Source organism: Nicotiana sylvestris, chromosome 1 (genome assembly GCF_000393655.2).
Source record: "Nicotiana sylvestris chromosome 1, ASM39365v2, whole genome shotgun sequence".
Lineage (NCBI taxonomy): Eukaryota > Viridiplantae > Streptophyta > Magnoliopsida > Solanales > Solanaceae > Nicotiana > Nicotiana sylvestris.
In genome coordinates this window covers 5,436,517-5,452,201 of record NC_091057.1, presented here as the reverse complement: position 1 = coordinate 5,452,201, position 15,685 = coordinate 5,436,517, and the positions used below count along the sequence as shown (strand labels likewise).

Genomic DNA, 15,685 nt, shown 5'->3' with positions numbered 1-15,685 from the left:
TTTTTTTTAGTAATTAAGCAACAATCTACTTAAATGGAGATAATATATAGGTGCAACCACATCTTCACTTGCTACTACTCGATCCGTTTCAATTTAGATGAGTTAGTTTGGCTCGACGGAATTTAAAGAAAAAAATAACTTTGAAACTTGTGGTTTTAAAAGGTAAAAGCTTTGTAGGACTATGATATTTGTGTGGTTATAAAAACTTCTTACTGAGTGTAAAATAGGTAAAATGAAGAGTTTAAAGTTGAATTATTTTCAAATTTAGAAATGTGTCATTTATTTTGAAACACACTAAAAAGGAAGTACCTCGTCTAATTTAAAACTGAGAAAGTATAATTTCCAAATCATACTAATTATTTCTACTACAGTTGTGGTGCCCGCTAGTGCATACCGACAGTTGAGAGCATATTTGCCTGCCGCAGCCAAGTTTGAGGGCTTGTTTATGTATTATGTCTATATAAAATTTCTTACTTGACTTCGCGTCCAGAATTATTCAAACGGTCTTTTTATATTCTTATTATGTAATGTTCACCGGCCAAGCCACCGGCAATTTAATATTTCTTATGTTGAAGAACAGAACCCCCATGATATCACTGTAGCAGAAGAAGCAAAGAAGAAGAAGACAACATCATTACATTTGCTTCAGGCAGATGATTCAATCAAAGTGGAGCATGACGTGGCAGCATAATAGCCCTTGATATTCAAATCAGGAGATCTAATCTTGACCGTTGGATTAGAAGACATAATCACATCTGGGCCATTCATTTATTAGTGCCATACACATGAGTGAGCACATGCTCACATTTGTATTAGTGTTGATGCACTAAAGTGAGTATGGACTCACATAGTAAAAGATGTTTTTGTCTAAGAATATTATATGTACATTCTATGTATCTATAGGCTATAGATGTATATAGAAGCTACAGTAGTGAATATACAAAACAAGAGAAAATTTTTCTGCATCATCAGCTCTTTCATTCTTTCATGGTATCAGAGCAGATCTCTGCTCTATCCTTGAACTTCATCTTCTAATCTTCTTCCTATTCCTCAACTTGTTCTATCACCATGACTGGAACAGATTCTTCAGTAACACCTTCTCTTTCTGGATCAACAAGTCAAGCAGTCAATCATGATGTCAACCATCCCTATTTTCTTCACTCTTCAGATGCTCCTGGGATGACTCTTGTGACCTCACCTTTTGATGGAAGAGGATTCCCAGGATAGAGAAGGTCAATACTGATTGCATTGTCAGCCAAAAACAAGCTGGCGTTCATCAATGAGATTTGTGATGAACCTGCCTTGGATTCAAAGGATCATGCACAATGGAGTAGGTGCAATGACATGGTAACCTCATGGCTTTTAAATTCTCTAACTAAGGAGATAGGAGACAATGTAATCTATTCCAAATCTGCAAAAAAACTTTGGAATAGTCTTGAACATAGATTTGGACAATCCAATGGAGCCAAACTCTACCACCTACAAAAGGAAATTGCTAAGACAGTTCAGGGAAATAGCAGTATTGCAGGATACTTCACAACTCTGAAAAGGTTATGGGATGAGTTAGATTCCCTGAACTCACATCTAGGTTGCATTTGTACCTGTGTGTGTGAAGGGAAGAAGAAGGTAGCCAACTTCCTAGAGGATCAGAGAGTCATCCAATTCCTAATGGGACTGAATGATGTGTATGCACATGCAAGATGCAATATCCTCGTGATGAGCCCACTTCCAAATATGGATCATGCCTATTCCATCCTTCTGCAAGATGAAAGTCAGAGGGAAATATTTGTTAGCCCACAATATCCAACAGATGGTGCATCTTTTATGGTAGGACCTCAAGGGAAGTTTAATCAAAGGAACAATATTCAGAAATCATGGGAAACTCCTCAGAAACAGGGGGACATTCAGAACATGCAACAAAAGTTCAAAAAGAAGGCAAAGTACAATCCTAATGTGAGTTGTAGTCATTGTATGAGAACAGGGCATGTAAGGGTAGATTGCTACAGACTAATAGGATTCCCAGATGATTTTCAATTCATAAAATCAACAAATTATCAGTCTGCCATAAAAGGAAATGCAGTGGTGGCAGGACAGGAAGGTGAAGAGAAGAACAACACATGTAGTGAAGGAAATATCAGCAGCCAGAACCAGTTTTTCAGTAAGGAGCAAGGGTCAGAATTGGTAAACATAATCAAGCAAGTGCAGATTGGAAGTGCAATAGCCACAACATTAGAAATCAATGCTAATGATGTAGCTGTTACCATACTCAAATACACAGGAACTTGTCTTGCTGTTTTCAACACTAAAACATGGACAATTGACTCAGGGGCCTCTGAACATATGTGTTTTGATGCTAATTCTTTCCTATCTCTTACTCCTCTTCCTGCACCTTTGCACATTAGCTTACCTAATTCATTCCAGTTGTGTGTTACACATATAGGAAGTGTGTCTATTCAGCCTGATATGGTTCTTCATAGGGTGCTTCATGTACCTTCTTTCAAGTATAACTTATTATCTGTTCATAAGTTATGTCTTCAATTCAATTGTTCTTTGAATCTAACTTCTAATGGGTGTCTATTGCAGGTCCCTTTAGTGGGGATGGGACAAGTTTTTGGTGAAGTTAGAGATGGATTGTACCTATTTCAGCCAACTAGAATAGAGTCTATCTCTCTTCTTAGAAAAAATGTTGTTTCCATTCCAAAAGGAAGAAATTCCAGTGTTATTTCTACTTCTGTTTCCGTTTCAGTACCTTTAGTTGCTATCGCTACATCTACTGTAAAGCAATGGCATGTTAGGCTAGGGCATTTGCCCTTTTCAGTAATGAGAAATCTAAATTTCATTAAGTTTCCCTCTAAGTTTGATTGTGTGTGTCACATCTGTCCTCAAGCTAGGAAAACCAGACTACCTTTTCCTTTGAGTCATATTAAGAGTTCTGCTATCTTTGATTTGATTCACATTGACACATGGGGGCCATTCAAGACTGTGATTATAATGGTTATATGTATTTCTTGACTATTGTAGATGACTATAGTAGGGCCACTTGGACCTTTCTCTTAAGTTCTAAGGGGAATGCTTTTTCAGTTTTGAAATCATTTCTATGCATGGCAGAGAGACAGTTTAACTTGAAAGTTAAGAAGATCAGATCTGATAATGCCATGGAACTAGGAAAAGGCTCACTAGGCAAATTTTCTTGAATCAGAAGGGATTATACATGAGACCTCTTGTGTTTTTACCCCTCAACAGAATGGAGTAGTTGAGAGGAAGCATAGGCATCTTTTGGAAGTAGCAAGGGAACTTTTATTTCACTCTAAGGTGCCTCTCCAATACTGGGGAGAATGTGTGCTGACAGCTACATATCTGATCAACAGAATCCCTTCTAAGGTTCTGAATGGATTAACACCCTATGAGGTATTGCTTGGTACACAACCTAGCTATGATTAACTCAAGAGTTTTGGTTGTTTGTACTATGTCTCAACTTTGTCTCACAACAGAGGGAAGTTTGAACCTAGGGCAAAAGGTTGTGTGTTCCTCGGATATGCCCGCATCAGAAAGGTTACAAGGTCCTGGATCTTGTCACTAAAAGGGTGTTTGTATCTAGAGATGTTAGGTTTCATGAAGATCAATTCCCTTTTTCTCACTCACCTCTCACATCTGATTTTCCTTCCTTCCCTCAAGATACAATTCCAACAGATACCTTGCCCCATAACTCAACAGAATACTCTTCTAGGACATCTCTACCATCGCCTTCACCTCCATCTACCCACTCCTCACCTAGCAGTTCTTCTACATGTCCTGGTCCCTCTACTTCAACCAATATCAACCTAACACCTTCAGACTCTGCTCCTACTTCATGTCCTTCTTACTCACCCATCCTGTCCGGATCATTTTCTCCTTCATCAATCAGCACACCTATTCTAATTCCACTTCCACCAGTCAGAAAATCTGACAGGGTAACTCAGAAACAAGCCTACTTAAATGATTACATTTGCAATAACATCTACCTATCCGACCTTAGTTCCTGTCTATCCAAACCTCTCAAGCCAAATGCCTTTTCTTTCCATGCTCTTTCTATAGACAACCAACATCTCCTTCAATCTATTTCTACCACATAAGAACCTAGCAGTTATCTACAAGCTTCTATCTATCCTGGGTGGAAAAAGGCTATGGATGCTGAAATTTCAGCACTTGAGATAAATAACACTTGGGATGTTGTATCCTTACCACCAGGGAAGAAAGCTTTACCCTGTAAATGGGTGTACAAGGTGAAGCATAACTCAGATGGTACAATTGAAAGGCTAAAGGCTAGGTTGGTGGTGAGGGGGGACATTCAGAGAGAAGGGATAGATTATTCAGAAACTTTTTCACCTGTGGTAAAGATGACTACTATCAGGTGTCTTTTGGCTGTGGCTATCAAGAAGGGGTGGAATGTATCACAACTCGATGTTAATAATGCCTTCTTGCATGAGGATTTGCAAGAAGAGGTCTATATGAAATTCCAGCAGGTTTGACTCCTTCTCAACCTAATCTTGTCAGTCGACTAAGGAAGTCACTCTATGGTTTAAAGCAAGCGTCGGGGCAATGGTATGCTAGGTTAGCTGGGGCTCTAAACTACAAAGGTTACTCCAGCTGTCTAAATGACTATTCATTGTTTTTCAAGCAATCAGGTGATTTAATTTCCATATTAGTTGTATATGTGGACGATATACTACTCACAGGTAATGACACCACAGAAATTGCACAACTTACAGCTTTTCTACACTCAGAATTCAAAGTAAAACATCTTGGTCACATTCATCATTTCTTGGTATGGAAATTCTCAGAGAAAAGCATGGTTTTATAATAGGGCAAAGGCAATTTACCTTGGAACTTTTGGCTGAATTTGACTGCACAGGTCCTGCTGTATCTTCACCTCTCGATCCTTACTCTAAATTGCAAGCTGATATGGGAGAGCTTATGCCTGATCCTACCATTTATCTCCACCTTGTTGGAAAGCTCAACTACTTAACAAATACTAGGCCGGACCTCTATTTCGCTGTTCTTTGTTTGAGCCAGTATATGCAACATCCTTGCATGTCTCATTATTCTGCAGCTTTGCGTGTTCTCCGCTATTTGCGCACTGATCCTTCTCAAGGGATTTTTCTCACTGCAGATCCCTCTTTTGATCTACTCGCCTTTTGTAATGCAGACTGGGTGGCTTGTAGAGATTCTCGCCGATCTGTTAGTGGATTCTTCATCACCCTTGGTGGAGCTCCAATCTCTTGGAAATCGAAGAAACAAATCTCCATCTCTATGTCCTCCGCAGAAGCGAAATACAAGTCTATGAGAAGGGTGACCGCAGAAATCACTTGGTTAGTCCGCTTGCTTACCGATCTATCAGCACCACCCACTTTACCAGTGCCTGTTCACTCGGATAGCCAAGCCGCCATTCACATAGCTCGTAACCCAGTTTTTCATGAACGAACCAAACATGTGGAGTTGGATTGTCACTTTGTTCGTCAACAATTTCTGTCCGGTTTGATCTCTCTCTCTTTTGTTCCGTCGGAATCTCAGCTCGCCGATCTATTTACCATACCCTTATCCGGGGGTTCTCATCGGAGTATTTTATCCAAGCTAGGGGTCCATTCTCTCCCCTCCACCTTGAGGGGGGATGTTGAAGAACAGAACCCCCATGATACCACTGTAGCAGAAGAAGCAAAGAAGAAGAAGACAACAACGTTACATTTGCTTCAGGCAGATGATTCAATCAAAGTGGAGCATGACGTGGCAACATAATAGCCCTTGATATTCAAATCAGGAGATCTAATCTTGATCGTTAGATTAGAAGACATAAACACATCTGGGCCATTCATTTATTAGTGCCATACACATGAGTGAGCACATGCTCACATTTGTATTAGTGCTGATGCACTAAAGTGTGTATGGACTCACATAGTAAGAAAATGTTTTTGTCTAGGAATATTATATGTACATTCTATGTATCTATAGGCTATAAATGAATATAGAAGCTACAGTAGTGAATATACAAAACAAGAGAAAATTTTTCTGCATCATCAGCTTTTTCATTCTTTCATCTTACAAACCATGTACTCCCTCTGTTTTATATTAGATGAGATACTTTCCTTTTTAGTCTGTTCCAAAACAAATGACACATTTTTAAATTTAAAAATAATTCAACTTTAAACTTTTTCATTTTACCCATTTAACCTTAATGATAAGCTTTTATAGCCACACAAATGTCATGGCGCCACAAACTTTTTACCCCTTAAACTTTTAAGACCACAAGTTTCAAAAGTCTTCTTTTTGTTCCTTAAACTCCGTGCCGAGTTAAACTACCTCATCTAATATGAAACGGAGGGAGTAGCACATAAGAATATTAGCAAGCAGTGGATGACACTATTTGTGGTTCCCATCTATATATAATACTCGTTTTAAAGCCTGTTTGGTCAAGCTTCTGGGAATTTTTGGAAAGTTTGATACTCCCTATGTTCCCGTTTATGTGAACCTATTTCCTTTTTTGTCCGTTCCAAAAAGAATGAACCCTTTCTAAATTTGGTAACAATTTATCTTAAAGTTACAATTCTACCTTTAATGAGAAGCTTTTATAATCACACAAATACTCTAGGCCCCATTTGGACTTGTTTAGGAATACAAATTCCAAAAGTCTTCATTTTTTTATTAAATTTCGTGCCCAGTCAAACATATTCACATAAAATGGAACGGAGTGAGTATGTTTGGCCAAAATAAAAAATTACTTTTGAGCATAAGCAAAAACAGTTTTTCACTTCTGGAAGCCATAATTTTTAGCGTACACTAAAAAAATGTGTTATTAAAGGAATAACTTTTTGGTTCTTTAGACGGGCAAATGGGTCCATGAATGGACTTGTCAAGCAATAATGGAGTCCCTTTATTCGGTCCATGTGATATGCAGATGTTTTGCTCTTTCACATGGTTATTAAAAGCAATCGCACTCAAAAATCAAATTGAAAGTGAAACATTAAATATATTTTGAGGGAGAGAGAACAAAGATGCGACGGGGTATTGTAAGTGGTAGAGTGGACTTGCTGCCACGATCCACTGAGATTCATCCCTTTGTCGCTCAGATTCGTCCCTCCCCCTCCAATCCAATCAATTTCTAACTTTTCCCAAAAGAGGTTTAGTCCTTCCTTGATGCTGCTATATTATACTAAGTGTTGGAAAATCGAACAAGTCCTCAAGAACTTGGAACATATACTATTTGTATATTAAGTAGCCAATGTGACTTGACACTTAGTCATGTTGAGGGAAAGGTTAAACCAAATTTCACTACTAGAGGTTTTCGGTGTGTCGCTTGCGATGCTGAGCCCTATGCCAAGTGTGTTTGACCCAAGTAGAGGTTTTTCGGTGTGTCGCTTGCGAGGCCGAGGCATATGCCAAGGGTGATGTGCTAATACAAGTTGTCAATTAGAGGTTTTTTGAGGCGTCGCGGTGCGAGTCCAAGGCACAAGCCAAGAGCGATGTGCCAATTCTATGTCGCAAGTAGAGGTTTTTCAGGGTGTCGCTTGAGAGGCCAAGGCCTATGCCGGCGTGGACATGGCACGGGGCAGGATGTGTTATAGGACATGACAGGACATGGCGGGCACGTGTCAGGACATGGCCATGGCATGTGTCAGGACGTGTCAGAACGTCGCAGGACATGACCATGGCACGAGTCAGGACGTGTCAGGAAGTCGCAGGACAAGGCCATGGCACGTGTCAGGACGTGTCAGGACATGGCAGGACATGGCCATGGCAAGAGTCAGGACGTGTCAGGACATGATGGCAAGAGTCAGGACGTATCAGGACATGGCACATGTCAGGACGTGGCAGGACATGGCCATGGCAAGAGTCAGGACGTGTCAGGACGTGTCAGGACGTCGCAGGACATGGCCATGGCACGTGTCAAGACATGTCAGGACGGCGCAGGACACGACCATGGCACATGTTAGGACGTCGCTGGACATGGCCATGTCACGAGTCAGGACGTGCCAGGATGTGTCAGGACGTCGCAGGACATGGCCATGGCACGTGTCAGGACATGGCCATGGCACGGGGCAGGACATGGCCATGGCACGTGTCAGGACATATCAGGACGGGGCAGGACATGGCCATGGTACGTGTCAGGACATGTCAGGACGGCGCAGGACACGACCATGGCACGTGTCAGGACGTGTCAGGGCGTCGCTGACATGGCCATGGCACGAGTCAGGACGTGCCAGGATGTGTCAGGACGTTGCAGGACATGGCCATGGCACGTGTCAGGACATGGCCATGGCACGAGTCAGGACGTGTCAGGACGTCGCAGGACATGGCAGGCCATGGCCATGGCACGAGTCAGGACGTGTCAGGACGTGGCCATGGCACGAGTCAGGACGGCGCAAGACATAGCAGGACATGGCCATGGCACGTGTCAGGACATGTCAGGACGGCACAAGACACAGCCATCGCACATGTCAGGACGTCGCTGGACATGGCCATGACACGAGTCAGGACGTGCCAGGACGTGTCAGGACGTCGCAGGACATGGCCATGGCCATGGCACGAGTCAGGACGTCGCAGGACATGGCAGGACATGGCCATGGCACGTGTCACGACATGTCAGGACGGGGCAGGACATGGCAGGACATGGCCATGGCACATGTCAGGACATATCAGGACGGGGCAGGACATGGCAGGACATGGCCATGGCACGTGTCAGGACATGTCAGGACGGCACAGGACACGACCATGGCACGTGTCAGGACGTGTCAGGACGTCGCTGACATGGCCATGGCACGAGTCAGGATGTGCCAGGACGTGTCAGGACGTCGCAGGACATGGCCATGGCACGTGTTAGGACATGGCCATGGCACGAGTCAGGACGTGTCAGGACGTCACAGGACATGGCAGGACATGGCCATGGCACGTGTCAGGACGTGGCCATGGCACGAGTCAGGACGTGTCAGGACGACGCAGGACATGGCAGGACATGGCCATGGCACGTGTCAGGACATGTCAGGACGGCGCAGGACACGACCATGGCACGTGTCAAGACGTCGCTGGACATGGCCATGGCACGAGTCAGGACGTGCCAGGACGTGTCAGGACGTCGCAGGACATGGCCATGGCACGTGTCAGGACGTGGCCATGGCACGAGTCAGGACGTGTCAGGACGGCATAGGACATGGCCATGGCACGTGTCAGGACGTGTCAGGACGGCGCAGGACATGGCCATGGCACGTTTCAGGACGTGTCAGGACATGGCCATGGCACGAGTCAGGATGTCGCAGGACGTGTCAGGACGTCGCAGGACATGGCCATGGCACGGTTCAGGACATGGCAGGACATGGCAGGACGTGTCAGGACGTCACAGGACATGGCCATGGCACGTGTCAGGATGTGTCACGACGTCGCAGGGCGTGGCCATGGAACGTGTCAGGATGTGTCAGAACATGGCATGGCGTGGCCATGGCACGGGTCCGGACGTGTCAGGACATCATAGGACATGGCATGACATGGCCATGGCACGTGTCAGGACGTGTCAGGACGTCGCAGGACATGGCAGGGCGTGCCCATGGCACGACGTCGCACGAAGCCGCACCACGTCGCTCCACATCGCACCACGTCTAGTGCTAGCCAATGCTTAGCAACATGCTCAAAAATAGCCCCAAAGATACTTCTAATATGGTATAATATTAAAACATGAATAAAGGTAAAGTAGTCAAAATTTCATCCTAATTAATATTTTTTAAAGGGGCGTGTGCAAGAGGAGACAGAGGGAGTAAAATATTTAGTTTCACATGTTTTACCTCTCTGGTTCCAATCCCTGTGAAAGAACTTAGATCAGTGATCTAATTTGGTTTGCCTTCCAAATATCCATCTGCTTAAATTTTAAATTTATTGGTTGATGATTGGTAGGTGTACTTAGTTTCAACCAGGCAGATACTTTGGTACATCAATTGTCAAAATTTCCAAGTTGTTGTTGCGGAAGCCAAATGTATATAGTGTGAATAAGTCACAACTACTATACCAATAATTATGACAGCCACCAAATAATAAATAAGACAATAAAGCAACAATAAAGGGAACACCAGAATTTACGAGGTTTGGCTAATTTTGCCTACTCCTCGGACACAACCAATATTTTATTCCACTCCAAAAATACAAGTGAAATAATACTAAAGAGAGAAGATACAAATGCCTTAAACAGATGAGAAGGCAAATGAGAGGTGTGTCTAAATCCTAAACATTAGGCCTTCTTTTATAGGGGGAAAATCCCCCCAAAATTCAAGAGCCCACCGATGTGGGACAAATTTGCCAAACTTCAACAAATCTCCACCTTGGCAAAATTCCACATCTTCAATTTTCTCTCAATAACAAATTTTGATTGTGTCTTCATCTTTAATCTTCAGTTTTCAACAATGTTGATCAAATCCAAACAATGTTGAAACTTGACCGCAGTCACCACCTTTGTCAGCATATCAGCAGGATTCTCTGTAGTATGAATTTTCTTCACCGTGACTCCACCTTCTTCTATGATTTCTCGTACGAAATGATACCGAACATCAATGTGCTTCGTCCTTGCATGATACACTTGGTTCTTCGCTAATTGAATAGCACTTTGACTATCACAAAAAATTGTGATACCTTTTTGTTCAACACCAAGCTCCTTTAGCAATCCTTGAAGCCAAATTGCCTCTTTCACAGCCTCTGTAATAGCCATGTACTCTGCCTCTGTTGTAGACAAAGCAACTGTTGACTGCAAAGTAGACTTCCAACTAACTGGTGCCTTTGCAAAAGTAAACACATAACCAGTAGTTGATCTTCGTTTGTCCAGATCACCCGCAAAATCTGAGTCACAATATCCAACTACAGACTGATTGTCTTCCTGCTCAAAAACTAACCCGACATCTACAGTATTATGAATATACCGTAGAATCCACTTCACAGCTTGCCAATGCTCCTTCCCTGGATTGTGCATATATCTGCTAATAACTCCAACAGCTTGTGAAATGTCAGGCCTTGTGCAAACCATTGCATACATCAAGCTACCAACAACATTTGCGTATGGTACCTTTGACATATACTCTCGTTCAGCTTCATCCATTGGCGACATAGTAGTACTTAGCTTAAAATGGGGAGCAAGTGGAGTACTAACTGGCTTAGTCTTGTCATCTATGCCAAAACGTTGTAGTACTCTCTTCAAATATTCTTTCTGAGATAAACAGAGTTTCTTTGAACGTCTATCTCTAATTATCTCCATGCCAAGAATTTTCTTTGCCTCACCCAGATCCTTCATCTCGAACTCCTTCTTCAGTTGAATCTTCAACTTATCAATTTCTTCTGAATTCTTGGAAGCTATCAACATATCATCAACATATAGGAGAAGATATACAAAGGAACCATCTTTAAGCTTGTGCAAATACACACAATGATCGTATTTGCTTCTCTTGTACCCTTGCCGCAACATAAACTCGTCAAATCACTTGTACCATTGTCTAGAAGATTGTTTCAATCCGTACAACGATTTTTCAAGTTTGCACACCATATTTTCTTTTCCAGCAACTTTGAATCCTTCTGGCTGAGTCATGTAGATTTCCTCCTCCAAGTTTCCATGTAAAAACGCAGTTTTTACATCCATCTGAACTAGTTCCAAATCCAATTGTGCTACCAAAGCCAACATAATTCTAATGGAGGAATGTTTTACAACTGGAGAAAACACTTCATTGTAATCAATTCCCTCCTTTTGAGCATATCCTTTGGCCACCAATCTTGCTTTGTAGCGAACATCTACTTGGTTAGGAAATCCTTCCTTCTTTGCAAATACCCATTTGCACCCAATTGCTTTCTTTCCCTTCGGGAGATTGGCCAATCTCCATGTATGATTCTGATGAAGGGACTGTATTTCATCATTCATGGCAATCCTCCACTTATCTTCTTCTGAACTTTGGACAACATCTTTATAAGTGGTAGGAACATCATCAGCTACAATTGAGGTTGCACAAGCAACCGTCTCTATGAGACGAACAGGTTTCGTTATTGTTCTTTTTGGCCTGCTGGTTGCTATTGATTCAAGTTGTTGTTGAGGTTCCTGAGTTGGAATCTCCTCTACTGGCTCTTCTTCCAGAGGGTAATCTTCATTTGTTTCCTCCTCTGCTTCTTGTGTAGGAAAAATAAATTTTCCCTCAAACTCCACCTGCTTAGAAGCACCTTCATTTTGTTTGGTATCTTCTGTTACCTTATTTACCATAGCAGATTCATCAAAGGTAACATCCCTGCTGAATATTACTTTCTTTGTCATAGGACACCATAAGCGATATCCTTTGACTCCAGAAGTAATTCCCATAAAAATAGTCTTCTTTGCCCTTGGATCCAATTTTGACTCCGTCACATGATAATATGCAGTTGAGCCAAACACGTGCAAAGAGTTATAATCTATAGCAGGTTTTCCATACCATTTTTCAAATGGTGTCTTGCCATCAATAGTAGCAGATGGTAGACGATTAATGAGGTGGCATGCATATGTAATTGCCTCAGCCCAAAATTCTTTGCCCAAGCCAGCATTGGACAACATACACCGTACCTTCTCCAGCAAGGTCCGGTTCATACGTTCTGCCACTCCATTCTGTTGTGGTGTATGTCTAACAGTGAAGTGTCGGACGATGCCATCATTTTCACAGACCTTATTGAAATGATCATTTTTGTATTCACCTCCATTGTCTGTGCGAATACACTTGATCCTCCTGCCTGTTTGATTCTCCACCATCGTCTTCCATTTGAGAAAAATTCCCAGCACTTCATCTTTGTTTTTCATTGTATACACCCACACTCTTCGAGAAAAATCATCAACAAAGGTTACAAAATAGTGCTTCCCACCCAATGAAGGTGTTTTGGAAGGACCCCAAACATCAGAGTGTACATAATCCAAAATGCCTTTAGTATTATGGATCGCTGTACCAAATTTAACCCTTGTCTGTTTCCCTTTAACACAATGCTCACAAAACTCCAAGTTGCAAGCCTTTACTCCTTTTAACAATCCTTGATCTGATAGAGTTTTCAAGGATTTTCCTCCAGCATGTCCCAAGCGCATGTGCCATAGCTTGGTTGCTTCTGCCTCTTTGTCGTCACTGGATGTCACTGTCGCTGTCCCAATAACTGTACTGCCACGATAGCGGTACATATTATTATTCTTCCGATTAGCCTTCATTACCACTAGTGCACCGGAGCATACTCTCATCACTCCATTTTCTGCAATGATTTTGAACCCTTTTGATTCTAGGGCTCCCACAGAGATGAGATTCTTCTTCAAATCCGGTACATATCGAACATCTGTTAATGTTCTGATCATTCCATCATGGTTCCTTAATCGTATTGAACCAATGCCATATGAGGTAAGAGGGCTGTTATCCGCTGTGTGGATGACTCCATATTCTCCTTCTTGAAATTCCACAAACCAGTCCCTGTTGGGACACATATGATGGCTACAAGCCGAGTCCATCAACCATATGTCTGATGATGTTGATGACTCTGTTGTAACTAATGAGAAGTCTGAATCATCACAATCAGCTACATTTGAATCCATAATGGCCTTTCCATTATTATATTTGGCCTTATTCTTCAACTTCGGACAGTCTTTCTTCCAGTGCCCTTTTTCTCGACAAAAGGCACATTCATCTTTGCTGGGTCTGGATCTTTGACTTGGATCTTCCCTTCTTTGTCCTCGTTTGATTTTGAGGACGACCCCTCACAAATAGTGCTTCTCCTTCTCCGCCCTTCTGTTTTTCTCGCTTTCTTTGTTCATAGCTGTACAAAGCCGAACAAACTTCTCTGAGAGAAACTTCGTCATTTCCATGGAGTAGAGTAGTTTCAAGGTGCTCGTACTCATCAGGAAGTGACGCCAACAACATCAAGGCCAAGTCACCATCATCATAAGTTGTATCCATATTTTGCAAATCTGTGACCAACTTATTGAAACTGGTGATATGTTCATTCATCGTGGTACCAGGAACATAGGTGAAGTGAAACAGTCTCTTCTTCATGTACAATTTATTTTGACTGTTTTTCTTCAAAAATTTATCCTCCAGTGCTTTCCATAATCTACTTGCAGAAGTTTCCTTTGTGTATGGATATTTCTGCTCTCTAGCAAGGTAGGATCGAATGGTACCGCAAGCAACACGATTGATAATTCTCCAATCTTCTTCTCCAATAGCATCTGGTCTCTTTTCTTCAATAGCAAGATCTAGCCCTTGTTGAAAAAGGACATCTAGAACCTCGCCTTGCCACATCCCAAAATGTCCGGACCCGTCAAATATTTCTACCGCAAATTTCGCATTTGACACAATTCTTGTCATAAGCGAAGATGCCAATGATGACGTATTGTTGACACTTGATGTAGATTCTTCTTGTTTATTGTCTCCCATCTTTGACACAAATATTATTTAATAGCTGACGACACAAATCAAGATTATTTCCTTTCTGGTGTGGAAGATCAGACTAAGCTGCAACCACAGAGCATACTAAGACAGAATCTTGACACAGTTACCAAGATAAATCTTTTCTGATGTGGAAGATCAGACTATGCTGCAACCACAGAGCATACTAAGACAGTACCTTGGCTCTGATACCAATTGTTGCGGAAGCCAAATGTATATAGTGTGAATAAGTCACAACTACTATACCAAAAATTATGACAGCCACCAAATAATAAATAAGACAATAAAGCAACAATAAAGGGAACACCAGAATTTACGAGGTTCGGCTAATTTTGCCTACTCCTCGGACACAACCAATATTTTATTCCACTCCAAAAATACAAGTGAAATAATACTAAAGAGAGAAGATACAAATGCCTTAAACAGATGAGAAGGCAAATGAGAGGTGTGTCTAAATCTTAAACATTAGGCCTTCTTTTATAGGGGGAAAATCCCCCCAAAATTCAAGAGCCCACCGATGTGGGACAAATTTGCCAAACTTCAACAGTTGTTTTGTCTTGAACAAGCCTGTAAACCCTTTCGTTTTTCTCATGCTATTCATCCTTTATACAGTTACTGCAACTTATTATGTGCTTATTCCAAACTACAAAGGCTCCCAGCATGACTACAACAATTAGCTAAGAAAGAACTCCGTCCCCTCTGTCCGTGCTTTTGCTGCAGTTGCCTAAGCAATTGTCAAATTCAACACATCCTTGTTTAGTTGAGATCGAAATTATAAGAGGGGGGTTTGGGACCTGAGGGCCTAGGCCAGGTCACGTCACATTTTGAACCATGCTGCAGCTGCAGTTTTCTACTATCAGCTAGTGCACCGCGATCGAGGAACAGAACCACTTTTACAATACTGTTTTCTTTCTATTACCAATATTATTTACAAATTATACTAGTTATTTTATTTTCATCCCTAGCAAGTCAAACTGTAAAGGAGGGCATAGAGTGGATGGTGGCATAAGGATTCTTCATTAGCTCCGTGCAGTAGAGAACAGCTTAAGACATTTACATATGCTCAACATCTGCTTCTCCAAATATTTCAGATTTACATCTGCTTCTCCTCTTATAATAGAAACAGTAACTCTAATAGTAGTAGTAGTAGTAATAGTAATAGTACCTAACTGATCAATCGATATGTGTTTCAACAGTTTGGTTAAAATTATTGACATTGAATTACAAGATGATATTATATCAAACGTAAAGATCCTCTG

General features: G+C 41.9%; 1 protein-coding gene across 1 annotated transcript; it reads left to right on the top strand.

Moving 5' to 3' along the window:
- Window positions 1-1,344: 1,344 nt before the first annotated feature.
- On the top strand, window positions 1,345-5,772 carry LOC138889570 (uncharacterized). Its single transcript, XM_070172898.1, has 6 exons — window positions 1,345-2,487; window positions 2,584-2,775; window positions 3,244-3,408; window positions 4,161-4,502; window positions 4,716-4,771; window positions 4,821-5,772. Exons 1-6 carry the CDS (start codon window positions 1,345-1,347, stop codon window positions 5,770-5,772), a joined length of 2,850 nt encoding a protein of 949 aa, XP_070028999.1.
- The last annotated feature ends 9,913 nt before the right edge of the window (window positions 5,773-15,685 follow it).

Coding starts and splice junctions, on each gene's coding strand:
- LOC138889570 (XM_070172898.1), top strand. CDS start 1,345: ATGGTAACCTCATGGCTTTTAAATTCTCTAACTAAGGAGATAGGAGAC. Junction 2,488..2,583: donor TTCTTCATAGGGTGCTTCAT/GTACCTTCTTTC, acceptor TGTCTATTGCAG/GTCCCTTTAGTGGGGATGGG. Junction 4,772..4,820: donor TTCTACACTCAGAATTCAAA/GTAAAACATCTT, acceptor GGAAATTCTCAG/AGAAAAGCATGGTTTTATAA.